Consider the following 13,937-nt stretch of genomic DNA (forward strand, 5'->3'; position numbering starts at 1 on the left):
TAAGTTTCTGCTCTATCTGAAACACTTAGTTGGTATAAATAAATTTGAACACAACGGAATTAAAACTTTTAAATTAATACATCTACAAGATACAATTTATGTTACTAAAGAATAAAATAAGATTGAATTAGAATCAATTTTAAAAACGTTATTATATTTCTTATCGATACAAAGAAAATCGATCATAATTTATTAGGATATTAATTAAATACTGGTATTCACAATAATAACATTTATTATAATGATAATGTAAGAATATATTTATAATCGTTATCATAATAATAACCATAGCGTAACTCGCGACTATGATTCGTTTCGTTACTGATTGAAATAGGTATCACCCATCTTAATAACTGCCAAATTATTGCTACTATAGGAAAAGTGAGCAGGCAGTTAATGAAATCTCATGTTGCAAATTTGCCTTACTCAATATTATTAAAAAAAAATAGGATTCAACAATTAAGACACTTAGTTGAGTATATCGCAGATATCTTGAAAAGTATACTGATGCCACTGTGTTGGAAAGATTTATGCAATTTTCGAATAACGAAATTCGTGACTTTCGTTTTACGCACGAATTGCATTACATACATTACTCGTTTACGTGTTACATAAAATATATTCTCGATTTTTGATTACGCTGTTACGAGCGAAAGATCGTATAGTAATTCTAATTCTATTGCTATACGTACAAAATATTTTTTAATTAAAATAAAAAAAGCGAAGTAATGCAAAGCGGTGAAATCTATTGATAAGTTTAGTGGTACAGTGACGGTATCACAGCTACTTTGATATCATACAATATTTAAATGTTTTTGTACACACATTTGTCTAAGTGGTTGCATTTACAAATCCTAAACGTCCCACACGCATAGTTCTTTTTCTTACTTTTTTTTTTTTTTTTAGAAAACTTATAAATATCAGCTTTATTCCACGTATGAGTTTTCTTTATATTTATGAATTTAAATCCTTCAAATTTTGTTAAAATATTAACATGATATAATCGATAATTCGACACAAAATAAGCAACATGATACATAATGCTCTACAAAAAGTAAATAAATAATCTATATACTAAATTACGAAAATATTAATGAAGTATTTCTTGCGAATGAATCGAAGTAACACACTAATGAAAATTTTTAAACAATAATAAACATGATTATGTAAGAATAAATAAACAATATGTGGCAGCACAGGATGCATGACACGATTCAGCTTTGGTTTCTGTGAAATACACCCTTATTAATCCCTAATTACGGTAACATTACAAAATGCAATATATATAAGATGGCCAATATTGCTCTGTTTTATTCACGTTGCGATTTTATTTGTACGACATATGATTCAACGGCTACCTCATTTGCATTTTACGTTGTTGCCATACTGCGAACTTCCTATATGCTGTGTTCAGTAATTGATTTAAATGACTCGTCAGATGTTGACTAACAGCAGAAAAGTCTCGTTGAACACGATCCTAAAAGAACGAAAGCTTTAGATATTACTAAATAAACGTAGAATTTACAAAATTAGAACGTACTTCAAAGGGTTTAAGTTTAGCAGAATGAAATCTATGTAAGGCTTCATGCATTCTAATTGCTTTTTCTTCGAGTTGCGGAGTGGTAGGTGGAAAACTGCGCCAAAAGTGCCTTAGAAGTTCACACATACACACATAAACATTACGTAACTCTTTTTCTAAATCCTTTGGTATTAATTCTACAATTAAAAAAATCCAATGTATTACATATATCTCAGATATTTGTTTTATATTTTAATCAGTCTTATGACTTTAATAAAATATGCTTACGACCAAGACTTTCTTCTCTAAAACCTTTCATTAAAGAGCCACCTGGAGTTAATTCTCCTAAAGCCGAAACCGCTGCAGCTGGACTAACTAATGATGTTGCCAACTGTCTCGGTATACTGTTTCCTGTCAGCCAACTATTTGCTTCTTTCTTTAATTGATTTAACGTCATAAAAAGCTCTTCAGATGTTGGCTCTGTAGTGCCATACCCAGGTACAGGACCATGTAAATATCTGTCTACATGCGTCAAATTTAACGGTGCACTATTATTTGTGTTTGCGTCGCAGCTGGTATCGAGATCATCGTAAATTAATTTTTCTTGTATTCTAAGCTAAAAGTAGAAAAATATATAAGTTTTATTCGAGAGGTCCCTACTTTTTGCGTAAACATAAGACGTATATTATGAATTTACTTTTTTTGTTTTTGGTTCTTCATCCAACTGAGAGGATGTCGTAATTTTGCTTGGTGATGGAGTTGAACCATTTAATTGTGGTTGTGCAGATTGTTTGGCAGTGCTGGCTTTTAAAACCATAATGCTGTGTTGATTAAATCTTTTGATCATACTTTGATGTACAATATTCCCTGAAACTTTATCGGATTTGCTAGGTCCGTTCCCGTAATTCTCATCCAGTGTTTGATCTTCAAAAGAAGTTATGTCCACCAATGGATCATTGATACCCGATTGTATATCTTTCTTCAGTTCTTGATCATCTATTTTGGCACATTCGGTAAAAAGATCCTTGGTCCCTGCATTGATACGATCTCGATGAAAATAGTGTGACTGGAAGAACTTTGTCCAAAAATCGGATTCTGACATTTTATGAGGCACATTTTCTTCGTGTTTTCTTTTTACTGCTGGGTAAGTCTTAAATATACAATCTATTATATCGATAGTTAAATTATACTTCAACCCATTACATCCATCGGTTTGTGGCTTGATGTCAGCCTGGAAATAATATATTCAAATATTAAATTTGTTCGTAATTAGTAACTTATACTCGAATAACAAAGAGCTCTTACCAAAAAAGCACTATTAACACCTATTTCTTGACGTTGACTCTTTTTAGCTTGAGTATATTCTGCAGCATGTTGCGACCAAAATTCTTCAGATGTAATAACTTGTGTAATAACTAGATCTCTGTATAATTGAAGTAGTCCTGGATTTTCCTGGAGCATTCTGATAAATAATGTTTATTGTAATATTTGAATGCAATAGAATCTCGTTACATTGTCCAAATCTCACCTATTCTTCTCTTCTAATTCTTTATTTACTTTTCTTTTAAATTTTGGTAGTAGCTGTTGAAGTAATTCTTTTACATCATCACGGTCCTTAATTTGTGCTTCTTGGCCGTTTCTGTTAACAAAGTGAAATGTAGATGATGCACCATCATGCAATACAACTTGCAGTTGTATTTTTGACTTTCCTTCTGGTGATATCTTTTGCACTAAAAAGAAAAATACTACGATGTATACATTAAGGTATAAAGTAACAGTTTATTTCTGTAGATATAATTGTTTCTTTTACTTTACCAATCATAAATATAAATGAAAGTTAAATTATAAACAAAATGATATATACATATCTTGTTTAATACAAATTAACATAAAATGTAAAAATATATATGATTAAAATAACATACATTACATAAAAAATATATGTAGTGAATTTATAGCAATATGATTTTTTGTAATATTTCTTTTATTAAACAATGCTTTGGTCATTACACGAATTTTCTTACATTTAATGTCAGCATATTTATGACTGACAGATACAGTATCTCTATTATCAAGCATCCAAGCTATTCGTTCATTCATGACATATAAAGTGCCATCTCCTTTTTTATAACGAACTTGTCCTACTTGCATCAGAACATCTTCCGATGATGTAGTCATGGCGGATATAATGTATTGTACAATTCTTCTATAAATAAGAGATACAGCCCTAAAAAAAGTATATCACAAAGTAAGTACAATCTTTACAGCTTTATGTGATTTAATTAATTAAAAGTCATCAAATCAATAACTACTCTATGTAAAAAAAAAAAAAAATCTAAAAAAAAAGGTTTCTTTTCTATGGATCTTTAAACAAACTGAATACTTATTAGATAATTGTACACCAAAAAACTATTTCTGGAAAACTATTAGCACTGTGTCATCAAATGACAAATATTATCAGAAATAATGACTAATATACTTTACCATATTACATCATGTAACAAAAATTTTAACAACTCAACAAGGTATCGAAAAAACTAATTGCGATATATTATTATCCATACAAATATTCAACATTAAGCATGATTTCACTCAAAGAAAGTTACACATATCAAAAAAATTGTTTTTCCATCAAAATCTAGATTCCATCACGAACAAAAAATTCTTGACAATCACCTCGGCGTATTTGTAAAAATGTTCCCAATAAACTATGAGAAAACGTTGAAATCATACAATTTTAAGAAAAGTATATCACTATATAGAAATTATAGTTTGTCACTGTGCGTCCTTGAATGCACAGTGGAATATAATAACTTTTCGAAAAAAGAAACCTTTTATAGCTCGTGATACAAAGTTGAGGAGAAATCTATTAAGTTCGATAAACAATGAAATTCCTAAAGACGTGAAAGAAATCCCAAGTCCACGGTTACGGACTAAACACTGATGCGATATTGCCCGCCGTGATACACTTTTCGATTCATTAATTATGGTTATCGACTGAAAAATCGTTTTTCGTATCGTTCAACGCGCATAACGCGTGTTTTTTAATCGTGGCAGTGGGAATTCTAACGATAATAGGTTCATTTACCGGTGACAAAGTGCGAAAAACCGTGGAACAATGCAGAAGCCCGTCGGGCGGCACGGCCATGTGCAGAAACACACATCGGTGGACGCATCGCGAAGCAAAGACGGCTACGAACGGACCGTCGGTACGAACAGCACCATCGACCTGCTGAGACTACCGCACTCTGTTGTTCGACTCAACTTCCATCCAGTTTCCTGTGGTTAAAGCCTTTCTTTCTTCTGTTTTCCTCTTTCGATCCTACAATTAAACTCTCGATTATATTCTATATTAATATATACAACTCTACGATTTCTACCACAAAACCACGCAGCAAAAAACAATAATATTTCGGACGAAAGTTGTGAATTTGACTATAACAGCGTAACTTATATTTCTACGATACGATACAAGCATGCGTAGTTACAAGGGCGCTGAGACGCGCGAGATTTGAATAGATAATGTGTTAATTTTAGTAAGCGAATAATTATAAACACGGAAATTTGATATGTGTCATTACTAAGACTATAAGGAGATATCATTTGAAACATGAAGTAATATATTATTCTGTTTTAAGTTGCAGCTACAAAAATCATGTGACTCTTGAATACAAATTTATTCACGTAGTTGTAAATTACATGATACGTAGTAAGTACAAACATGATCAATTCTAGTTCGTTATTGATTTGAAGTTGCTATGAAATAGTTAGACTTCAGAGAGTAGATTTATGAAATCTAAGAAATCGTTTATCGATAGAAATTTTGTTTCATTAGTAAAAACAGACGATTTGGACGATTACGAAATTTAAATATAATGGAAGGTCTCGCTTTCTCTCCAAGATTGATTTTGCTTATTATAATTTCATTATATTTTACACTTATAAATTAAAACTGAATTTGATATTTCAAATATTAACTGTTTGAAAGAGATATAAAAATTTGTACCTTTATCATTTTAATATATGTATTATTTTAAGATACATTTTAGACTAAAATTCTTTTCATTTATAAATAGGATTTAAGTATATTATACAAAAGCAAGAGCAGCATAAAATATGCTTTGGATCTGGATGTCCTCGTGACACATCTAAAAAGGGTATGAGCCCATTTATGAGGTATTATACTTTAGAGGATTATCCAAATGTAGCACCAAATTTATATAATGCCCTACAATCGTTTAAAGCAATTACAAGAAAGGTATAAATATAATTCTAGTCAATGGTACTTTCAAAATATTTTAAAATAAATACGATATACATTTAAATAATATATTTGTTGTCAGCCTTGTTCTCACAGTATTAGTAAAAAAGGTTACAGTGGTATTGCCAGATATAGCAAACATATTGTATTAAAAAATGATTACCCATCGCCAACAGATTACAATACTTCCTCATTTCCTAAACAAATACCTAAATCAAAGTACCCATTTGATTCCAACAGCAAGAGGCAGACATTTGTTACCAATACAAATCCAGGGTATACAAAAAGATTATTGAAATAGTTAGAATAATTACTTGGATCGAGTGAATTAATATTAAACATAATCTAGTCCAGGATTATATGTTAGTGCTAAAAGAGAAGGGATTACATTTGAGCACAGTTTCGGTGGTAGGGTGAAAATGAAACTTGGTGTGGATCTGAAATGTTGCAGTAAAAATACAGATGTTTGCCAAATATGTGGTAAAAGACTAAATGATGACTATTGGCATTTAGAAAATGAAATATTTTTATGTCGACTATGCATGAATACAGAATATGAGAAACAGACGAATTATAAAAAAACGGAATTAAAACTATTTCGTGTAAGATTCTATACATGTTACGATAAATTATAATTACTACATAAATATACATGCATACAAATGTTATACAATATTTTAGAAAATACGAGATTGTTCGATTGTACATCAACACGAAGGAACAACTGCAAAAATATGGTTAATGCATCCTAAAATTGTGGCACAATGGATACAAAGAGAAGCTTACCTTTCCACCTACTTAAAAGGGTAAATACCATTAATTACGATTGGTACTCGAACAAAATTTACTGCATAACGACGTAGCAAAACAAAATTTAATTTCAATATTTATTCTTTTGAATACTTTAATGCAAATACTAAATTTCTTATACTGATTTCACCTGTTCCAATTTCGATTAACATCAATTTCAATTCATACAATTCGTTACAATAAATTTATAGTTGTTTAAATATGATATATACAAACATTATATAAAAAAATAGTGAGATTATGTATTTATATATAATGTACGCGTGTTGTGTGTCTGTGTGTATACAACAAATACATTAAGTAGTATAATTGCTTAAGTTTAATATCAGTAATAAATTCTATTTGATAATATATATTTTTGCACTGATGTTATTATTACGTATACATGGTAATCAGTCCACACGAAAGGAAAACTACCGATTAATATCAGGTATTACCTTTGTGTTAATATGCGTGTGTGTACGCGTATAAGTGGCAACAGTGATATCCTTTAAAGTTTGTCGTAAGTAAAATTATATTGTGAAAGAATCAATATCACGAAAAAGCAATGTAGACAGTGCTACTTTAAATATTTTTTAAAACTATTATGTTGAACAATTTTTTACGAATAAATCAATATTTCATCTACGACTTTTCGCTTCTTTTAGTTCGAACTAGAGCCATGCTTATATAGATTAATAATATATTTAATTGTTTTTTTTTACTCTGTTCATTAAGAATGCCGAGATCACGTCAAGCATAAGGGACCTTTTTTGTCACAATGCCTATATTTTTAAGACTATTACGTATTTTCGTATAAACAAATTTATATAACTCAATAAAATATGTATCAATGACCGTGCAAAGTTTCAAAGAAACATCTGAAATAGTTATCATTTTATAAAATTCTAAAAATGCCCTAATTTTTACATATTCAGGCTAAAATACCTTAATGAAATGTAGTTCCAAATTCACAGAATTTTGTTTTTGTATATACTGCGTGCAATCGGGAAATCATTGCTATTATAGTTAAGTTATATGCTTACGAATATACATCATAATATTAATTATTGACTTAATAATTCCATTGCATATCAATTAGAACTACTCGATGATGAATCTTGCGCTTCATCTTTCTGTTGCCCAGTCAACGGTTTTGTGGCATCTTCTATAGGGTTACCGCCATCGGGAGCTTGCCTCGACAATACAAGAACAGACGTTTGAGAGGAAGTAGGATAATTATTTTCAGTCGTATCTGTGTCGATTGATTTTATCGAAGTTTTTTCAGGCGATATAGTTGCAGTTGATTCTGTACTATTACTCGATAGTAGATCATTGTAACTGGATTTATGGAGAACAGTTAAATCAATCTTATCGTCAATATTTCCCGATACTCCAGATGGTGTCATTCTAAACTGTTCAGCATTTTCTGGAAACGATCCATCGATTTCCATTAAATTCTGCACTTTATTGAGTCTAGTATCTATCGACGTACTAAAAGCTTTAGTATAGCGATTATCTAATTGTTCAATGGCCTCTTCCTCTGGTGATGTATTTGAGTAATGTAAGTCTGGCACTAAATGCTGATATAAAAGTGGACTAAAAATATTATTTAAATCCATATGACGAATGTTCGAGGCTACCAGATAAGTTGTTAATTCGTCACATTTCGATGTATCATTATTTTCCTCGGCAACTAGTTCTTCGCGGATTACTGTAGACATTTTGTTAGTGACTTGTGATTGTGCAGATACTTCAGGTGAATTTCTATTAATACATGCATCATCTCCATTAGTGAAACGATTTATTAGTTGGCCTTTGAAAGCTGGGATATTCTGCTGATCTAAATCGTCCGTTTGGGTAGGTACCGTGCATACTTTGAGTTCTTGACTACATTTATTACTACCTTGTGGACTGTTATCTTGTGGTAAATTTTTCGATAAACCTGTAGTATTTTTCCTTATCGGTAGAGTTGTAGTCGAACGTGATTGTGGGGGAAATTGTAAAGACAACTTGTCAAGTAAATAATTTATATGAGTTTTTGTTCCTCGTTCTGGATAATCAGCAAAGTTATTATCTAAAGTTTTAATATTTTGCATTAAATGTTCGCTTCGATGTTGTATGTGGCAATTATCATTCGATAAACTTTGTTTACTATAACTCGACATTGTAGAGGCACCAGGTTTAATTTGTTCATAACTAACTGTCGCGTTATGACTAATATAGGGTTCAGGCGAGCGTTTTCTAATTTCGTTTCCACTCGACACAATTTGATTTCCGTTCTCTATGATATCTCTATTATGCAATAATTTTTTATCTGACTTAGGTAATTGACATATTTTATTAGTATAATTAGCTGCCGTGGCAGACATCATGCTATCTGCATTTTTATAATCGTTATTTTCATTATCACTATTTGGTTCATTTAAATCAAATTCATTTTCAAAGTCATCTTCGAAAGCTGTATTCGTAACATCGCGTAGTCGCAATTCTAGACGTTTCGTAATTTCATCTAATTCAGTTAATTTTGTCTTCAAGGATAAAGATAAGAATGACATAGACACATCTTCAAGGCCAACATGCGATACAGGATCGGTAAACTGATTTTCACTATGTATTGATTTATCTTCTTCTTGTGCAGATGTTAATATAGCGTAATTGGTATTATTTCTTTCTGTATCATCAGAGTGCATCTCAGAGGTATGTGATGGAAACCAATTTAAGTGCAATGCATTACATGTTGGAATTCGCGTTGTACTTAATGTTGATGTTGGTTTTCCAAACAATGATAAATTATCCAGTGGTGTTATAGATACCTGAAATATATTTAGTAAAATATATACTAATAAATATGACAATAAATATAAATATAATCTAAAGAGTACTTTAATTTGTCCATTGCATTTTCCAGTGAAGTCCATTATATGAAACCATCCAGATACTATAGGAAAACCACTAATTAAGACAGAAAGGTCAATAGCGGAAAATCCAATAACGATATCTCTTTCTAAGTTTATTTGTGTACTAATGTCTGCATCGAATATACGCCAAATTTTTAAAATCAATCTTTTTTCATCCTAAAAAAAACATTATGTAATAAAAAGAAATAAATTATTTATGGACTTTTAAAAAATCACATACGTGTAAAAGCAATTCTGTTGGCAGTTTTGCGTCACATTTCCAGTTCCATTTAGGATTGCAACTATGTGGGAAAATATTGGTAATCATGTACGAATTTAAATGTTTTGAAGGATCAGATTTATTGGCCTGAAAAGATACATATGTACTAGGCTCAATGGTTTCGTTAGTTTTTTCTATTTTTGGTAAATGCATTGCACATTCGATCTCTATAACAGCTCGAAACATTGTTTGGTCATGCACCGAATCCGTTGATTTCTTTTCTGTATGAATTGCAATTGGCAAATCAAATGTTGTATTGTCATAACCAATGTTTGGTTGGTGATCTATTCCTTCATTATATTCTGCACCAACACCAACACTTCTATACGTTTCTGTAGGTAAATGAAAATTGTGTCTAGTGCTACTACTATCACTGTCATCGGAACTGTTATTTAAATTCAATCCGTTTATACACATATGTTCTTCTACATCTACGTGCTGTTTTTCGTCCAAACTTATTTCAGTTTGCGCTACTTGATCTACGTTTGTTTTGTTAACATTTAAAACTTCTGTTAAACGACCAACTAAAGTATGTAACACTGAACGTTCCGAAGTTGGAGTTTCTTCTTCTGTTTCTATATTAAACTTAAATTCTTTGACAGTCGATATATCTGTCTGGCACTCTTGCGTTTTTGAATTTATAGAGCGCATTTCTCTTTCAGTTTTATCGGTAACATAAAATTGAGCATCGTTTTGCGAAAATGTTTCCATATGTGGTTGCAATTCGTAAGTGGTATATTTTATGGACTGTTGCGCGTTCTGTGGATACTTTACGGATTCAGGAACATTTTCTGAACAATTTATCGTTTGCGATGGGATACTGATATTCCGTAAGCCTCTTGAGATTTCTAACAATGCGATCTGTTCTGCAGTTCCAAGAGCTACTAATGCAAGTAACTGACCACAGGATTGACCAGTAACAGGATCAACAACTGGTACCCATCCATCCACACTGACAACAGGGTACTACAATAGGAAATTATAAAAAATTGTATGAATGAATTAGGGTAGAATTATCTTAATCAGAAGTTATACCTTAGAAAGTAACAAGTGAGGTATTACACGCGGATCTCTGTATGCAACGTACAGTTGGTGTACAGGCAATTTTGCCAATCCTAATAGATTATCTATGTTGTTATTTCTATAATAAACTTCAATGATTATGTAATTGTCTTTAATGCGATCTAGTAATTCGGTGTCATGAATAAGAGGTACTAACTGTAATATAAAAAGCATCTATAAGTATTTAAATATATTTGTATACAAAATACCAACAGAAAGGAAACAAATAAAATACTTACTTGACAGAACCGATAAAATGGATTTTTTGTGTTGTTACAGATTTGACTCCTACTTTTATCCTCCTTCCAAAATGCTCTACATATTAAATACGTATTTAATTCTGGCAAATCTTTTCCTTCAGCTATATGTATCAAACCCTGAAGTAAAACCTGTAAAATAATCATACTTTGAATGAGAATAGCCAATCGATTATAGACCAATAGTCATTGAAAGGTACTACTCATGTAAATTATATTTTTATACCATGTCCTTAACATTATTTTCCTGATCTTTAGCATCAACTTTTTTACTGTCCATATTTTCTGTCTTATGCCATGTTGAATCTTTTGTAGCAAGTAAGTGATTATCAGCAGTAATAAAGTCAACATCTTTTGTTGAAAGGGAGGACATTTGACTACTTGTCTTTGATTGAGCTTCTGTTGCACTTCTACTTCTTTTATTGTTTCTTTCTTGGCTTAACGATCGTTGTATCTCCAGAATAGGAATATTTTCTTTGGAAGACATTATACCATCTAAAAAGGTATAATATATATGTAAAAGTTTAATACCAACATTTTTTCTCCATTAAAATGTGCTTACCAATATACTGCTTTCCAAAATGAATAGAATTTGAACCTAATTCCGCAATTACACTTAACTCGCCAACTTTTATTCCTTTATTAAGAATAATCAAACGTTGTGCAATGCTCCAATTTTCGCTTTTTATAATATCATTAATGTGCATAATACCAGTGCCTAATTCGGTTAATGATTTTTTATTAAAATGCTGGATAAATATTTTGTATTTTATAAAATACTCTGTGTATGGTTTTAATTTTGATATTCCATATATACCACCATGGTTAAAATAAATTACTGCAAAAAGTGTGTTTAATTAATACAAATATATGTATATATAATATAAGCATTGCAATAGACAACACTGCAATGAATATACCTTGTTTTGTTTCCATTTTGGAACATATTCTGATAGGTTTACTTTTCTTCACTGATTTTTTTCCTGTTTCCTTATTATGATCAAATGTCATATCATATTGAACAAAATATGTTGCAGACAAGAAGGTATTATCATTATCTAAAAAGAAATGTAATTATTTTATAAGGGAAAATGTATATACTTTAACTAATCTTTAGATTCAGAAAATGTACATACGTGATAAACAAGAGGATTTAACACGCCTATAACCAGCAGGACTTAATTTAAATGATTCCACAAAAATTCTAATACAATCTACATGATCCAACAATAGAGTTTCTGGAATATAACATGTTACAAGTTAATTTGTACTATCAAATTGTACTTATCTTTTACTTAAATGTTTTACCTTTTGACTTGCTATCAAGTTTTTCTTCTGATATTTCTTCCATTGAAAATTCTTGTTCAACAGATACATTATTTGATATAATTTCCTCCTTATCATTTTTATAGTCTTTAAAACTATTTGGTGCAATATGTATCAAACTTGGAGTTGGAGATGTTGATCTTAAAGTATATAATGCTTTTTGTTCATCAAAAGGAGTCATGTCTTTACCCAAAAAATATTCACATAATTTTACTTCATCTTCAAGTTGTAAACCTTCATTTAATGAATTATCATTAAAAGTAAGAATATCCTCATTATGAGTTTCTCTCAATATTGCTCCTCTGAGCTTTTGTGCCCTTTCAACAACCTGTGCAACAAGTTTATCTGTTACCTCATTATTACATTTTTTCAAAGGTTCTTGAAATTCCATTCTTCTTGACTTCAAAATAGATTTGTAAATTTCACTTTCTTCAGGTTTCAATTTTCTGCATGCACTATATGTATCATCTACTATGTCTTTTGGACACTTAAAGCTATCAACAGCTGAAAGCTTGATATTATCAACACCTTGTTTATTTTCATAGTTATGTGTTTTCAATTGCATGTTTGGAGATTTTGTAATATGCTCTAATTTCATAGAAACATGTATTTCTCCTATTTTATTTCCAGAATCATTTATCATTGGAACATATTTAAAGCATGGTTTTCCTTCAAAGATCTCTAATAAATCTGCGATTTTAGATATTCCTACAACTATGTTAGTTTCCTCAGAAATAATTGCTAATTCTATACACTCACAATTTTTAACATACTCTTCAAAGAGACTTAGACTGGTACGAATAACATAAATTTCAGTAGTGTCTTGTTCTGATCTTACAATATTTTTTGTAATGTCTGCTGGTCTGAAAAGAAAGTGCGTATTATACATTTCAAAATCCAAATCATGAAAATAATAATATGAAAGAATTACTACTATAACTAAGATATTAAATCTCACATTACTGTTTGTTTTGATAATGTTAAATATACTTTTAAAAAACTTCTGAGAATGTCACAAATATTTTACCTAAATTCAGCACTTTCAGTCTCACCCCACCAAGATGCAAATATTTTAATTTCCCCTGGACTTCTGTTAGACCAAATGACTTCATCAATAACAAGTTTTAAATAACCATGAATTTTGCCTTCGACTAACGGCGGTAGAGATTTGTGAGATTTCATCCCCGTATCCATTTATTTCTTTTAATACAGACCATTATTAAATTTTTACGTTCCTTTATATCTGTCACGGATTTAGGTTAACATTACACAAGCACAACAATTAAACGCTACCGGTTCTTAATTGCAATTTAATAATGTAAACGCACAGTAATTGTAAAAACAATGGTTAACACCAGTTAACACTGACACTTTTATTTTGCCCTTTTATCTTTGAACTAATAATTATAAAATCAATGTATAGTTCGTCATCTTCAATCTAATTTCGAGTCACAATTACAAAAACGGCGTATGTGCTGCCACCTTTTTAAAATGTACGTAGCTTCGCTCAAAGAAAATATCTGTGCGGTTTCTCGTAGGTTAG

At 30.6% G+C, this 13,937-nt stretch overlaps 3 protein-coding genes across 3 annotated transcripts; 1 reads left to right on the forward strand and 2 right to left on the reverse strand.

Moving 5' to 3' along the window:
- Nucleotides 1-172: 172 nt before the first annotated feature.
- Nucleotides 173-4,943, reverse strand: LOC128873489 (general transcription factor IIH subunit 1). Its single transcript, XM_054117096.1, has 8 exons — nt 4,608-4,943; nt 3,544-3,746; nt 3,048-3,249; nt 2,825-2,981; nt 2,217-2,750; nt 1,808-2,135; nt 1,541-1,716; nt 173-1,477 (listed from the first exon to the last, which is right to left on the reverse strand). Exons 2-8 carry the CDS (start codon nt 3,695-3,697, stop codon nt 1,355-1,357), a joined length of 1,674 nt encoding a protein of 557 aa, XP_053973071.1. The 5' UTR covers nt 3,698-3,746; nt 4,608-4,943; the 3' UTR covers nt 173-1,354.
- LOC128873490 (uncharacterized) lies at nt 3,720-6,590 on the forward strand. Its single transcript, XM_054117097.1, has 6 exons — nt 3,720-3,767; nt 5,158-5,228; nt 5,596-5,777; nt 5,863-6,056; nt 6,130-6,382; nt 6,462-6,590. Exons 2-6 carry the CDS (start codon nt 5,219-5,221, stop codon nt 6,588-6,590), a joined length of 768 nt encoding a protein of 255 aa, XP_053973072.1. The 5' UTR covers nt 3,720-3,767; nt 5,158-5,218.
- Nucleotides 6,591-6,640: 50 nt separating this feature from the next.
- LOC128873488 (C2 domain-containing protein 3) lies at nt 6,641-13,859 on the reverse strand. Its single transcript, XM_054117095.1, has 11 exons — nt 13,422-13,859; nt 12,377-13,257; nt 12,205-12,306; nt 11,989-12,126; nt 11,631-11,906; nt 11,295-11,563; nt 11,051-11,200; nt 10,785-10,967; nt 9,711-10,715; nt 9,455-9,646; nt 6,641-9,385 (listed from the first exon to the last, which is right to left on the reverse strand). Exons 1-11 carry the CDS (start codon nt 13,586-13,588, stop codon nt 7,664-7,666), a joined length of 5,085 nt encoding a protein of 1,694 aa, XP_053973070.1. The 5' UTR covers nt 13,589-13,859; the 3' UTR covers nt 6,641-7,663.
- Between the last annotated feature and the right edge of the window lie 78 nt (nt 13,860-13,937).

The sequence above is a fragment of the Hylaeus volcanicus genome, chromosome 3 (genome assembly GCF_026283585.1).
Source record: "Hylaeus volcanicus isolate JK05 chromosome 3, UHH_iyHylVolc1.0_haploid, whole genome shotgun sequence".
Lineage (NCBI taxonomy): Eukaryota > Metazoa > Arthropoda > Insecta > Hymenoptera > Colletidae > Hylaeus > Hylaeus volcanicus.

What these genes read in the sequence shown, in the direction of transcription:
- LOC128873489 (XM_054117096.1), bottom strand. Translation starts at nt 3,697, where the DNA reads ATGACTACATCATCGGAAGATGTTCTGATGCAAGTAGGACAAGTTCGT. An exon ending in TAAATATGCTGACATTAAAT is followed by an intron (nt 3,250 to 3,543) that starts GTAAGAAAATTC and finishes TTTTCTTTTTAG; the next exon opens with TGCAAAAGATATCACCAGAA. An exon ending in TAGAGAAGAAAGTCTTGGTC is followed by an intron (nt 1,717 to 1,807) that starts GTAAGCATATTT and finishes TTTTAATTGTAG; the next exon opens with AATTAATACCAAAGGATTTA.
- LOC128873490 (XM_054117097.1), top strand. An exon ending in TTAAAGCAATTACAAGAAAG is followed by an intron (nt 5,778 to 5,862) that starts GTATAAATATAA and finishes ATTTGTTGTCAG; the next exon opens with CCTTGTTCTCACAGTATTAG. An exon ending in CGGAATTAAAACTATTTCGT is followed by an intron (nt 6,383 to 6,461) that starts GTAAGATTCTAT and finishes ACAATATTTTAG; the next exon opens with AAAATACGAGATTGTTCGAT.
- LOC128873488 (XM_054117095.1), bottom strand. Translation starts at nt 13,588, where the DNA reads ATGGATACGGGGATGAAATCTCACAAATCTCTACCGCCGTTAGTCGAA. An exon ending in CAAAATGGAAACAAAACAAG is followed by an intron (nt 11,907 to 11,988) that starts GTATATTCATTG and finishes CACTTTTTGCAG; the next exon opens with TAATTTATTTTAACCATGGT. An exon ending in CTCACTTGTTACTTTCTAAG is followed by an intron (nt 10,716 to 10,784) that starts GTATAACTTCTG and finishes TTCCTATTGTAG; the next exon opens with TACCCTGTTGTCAGTGTGGA.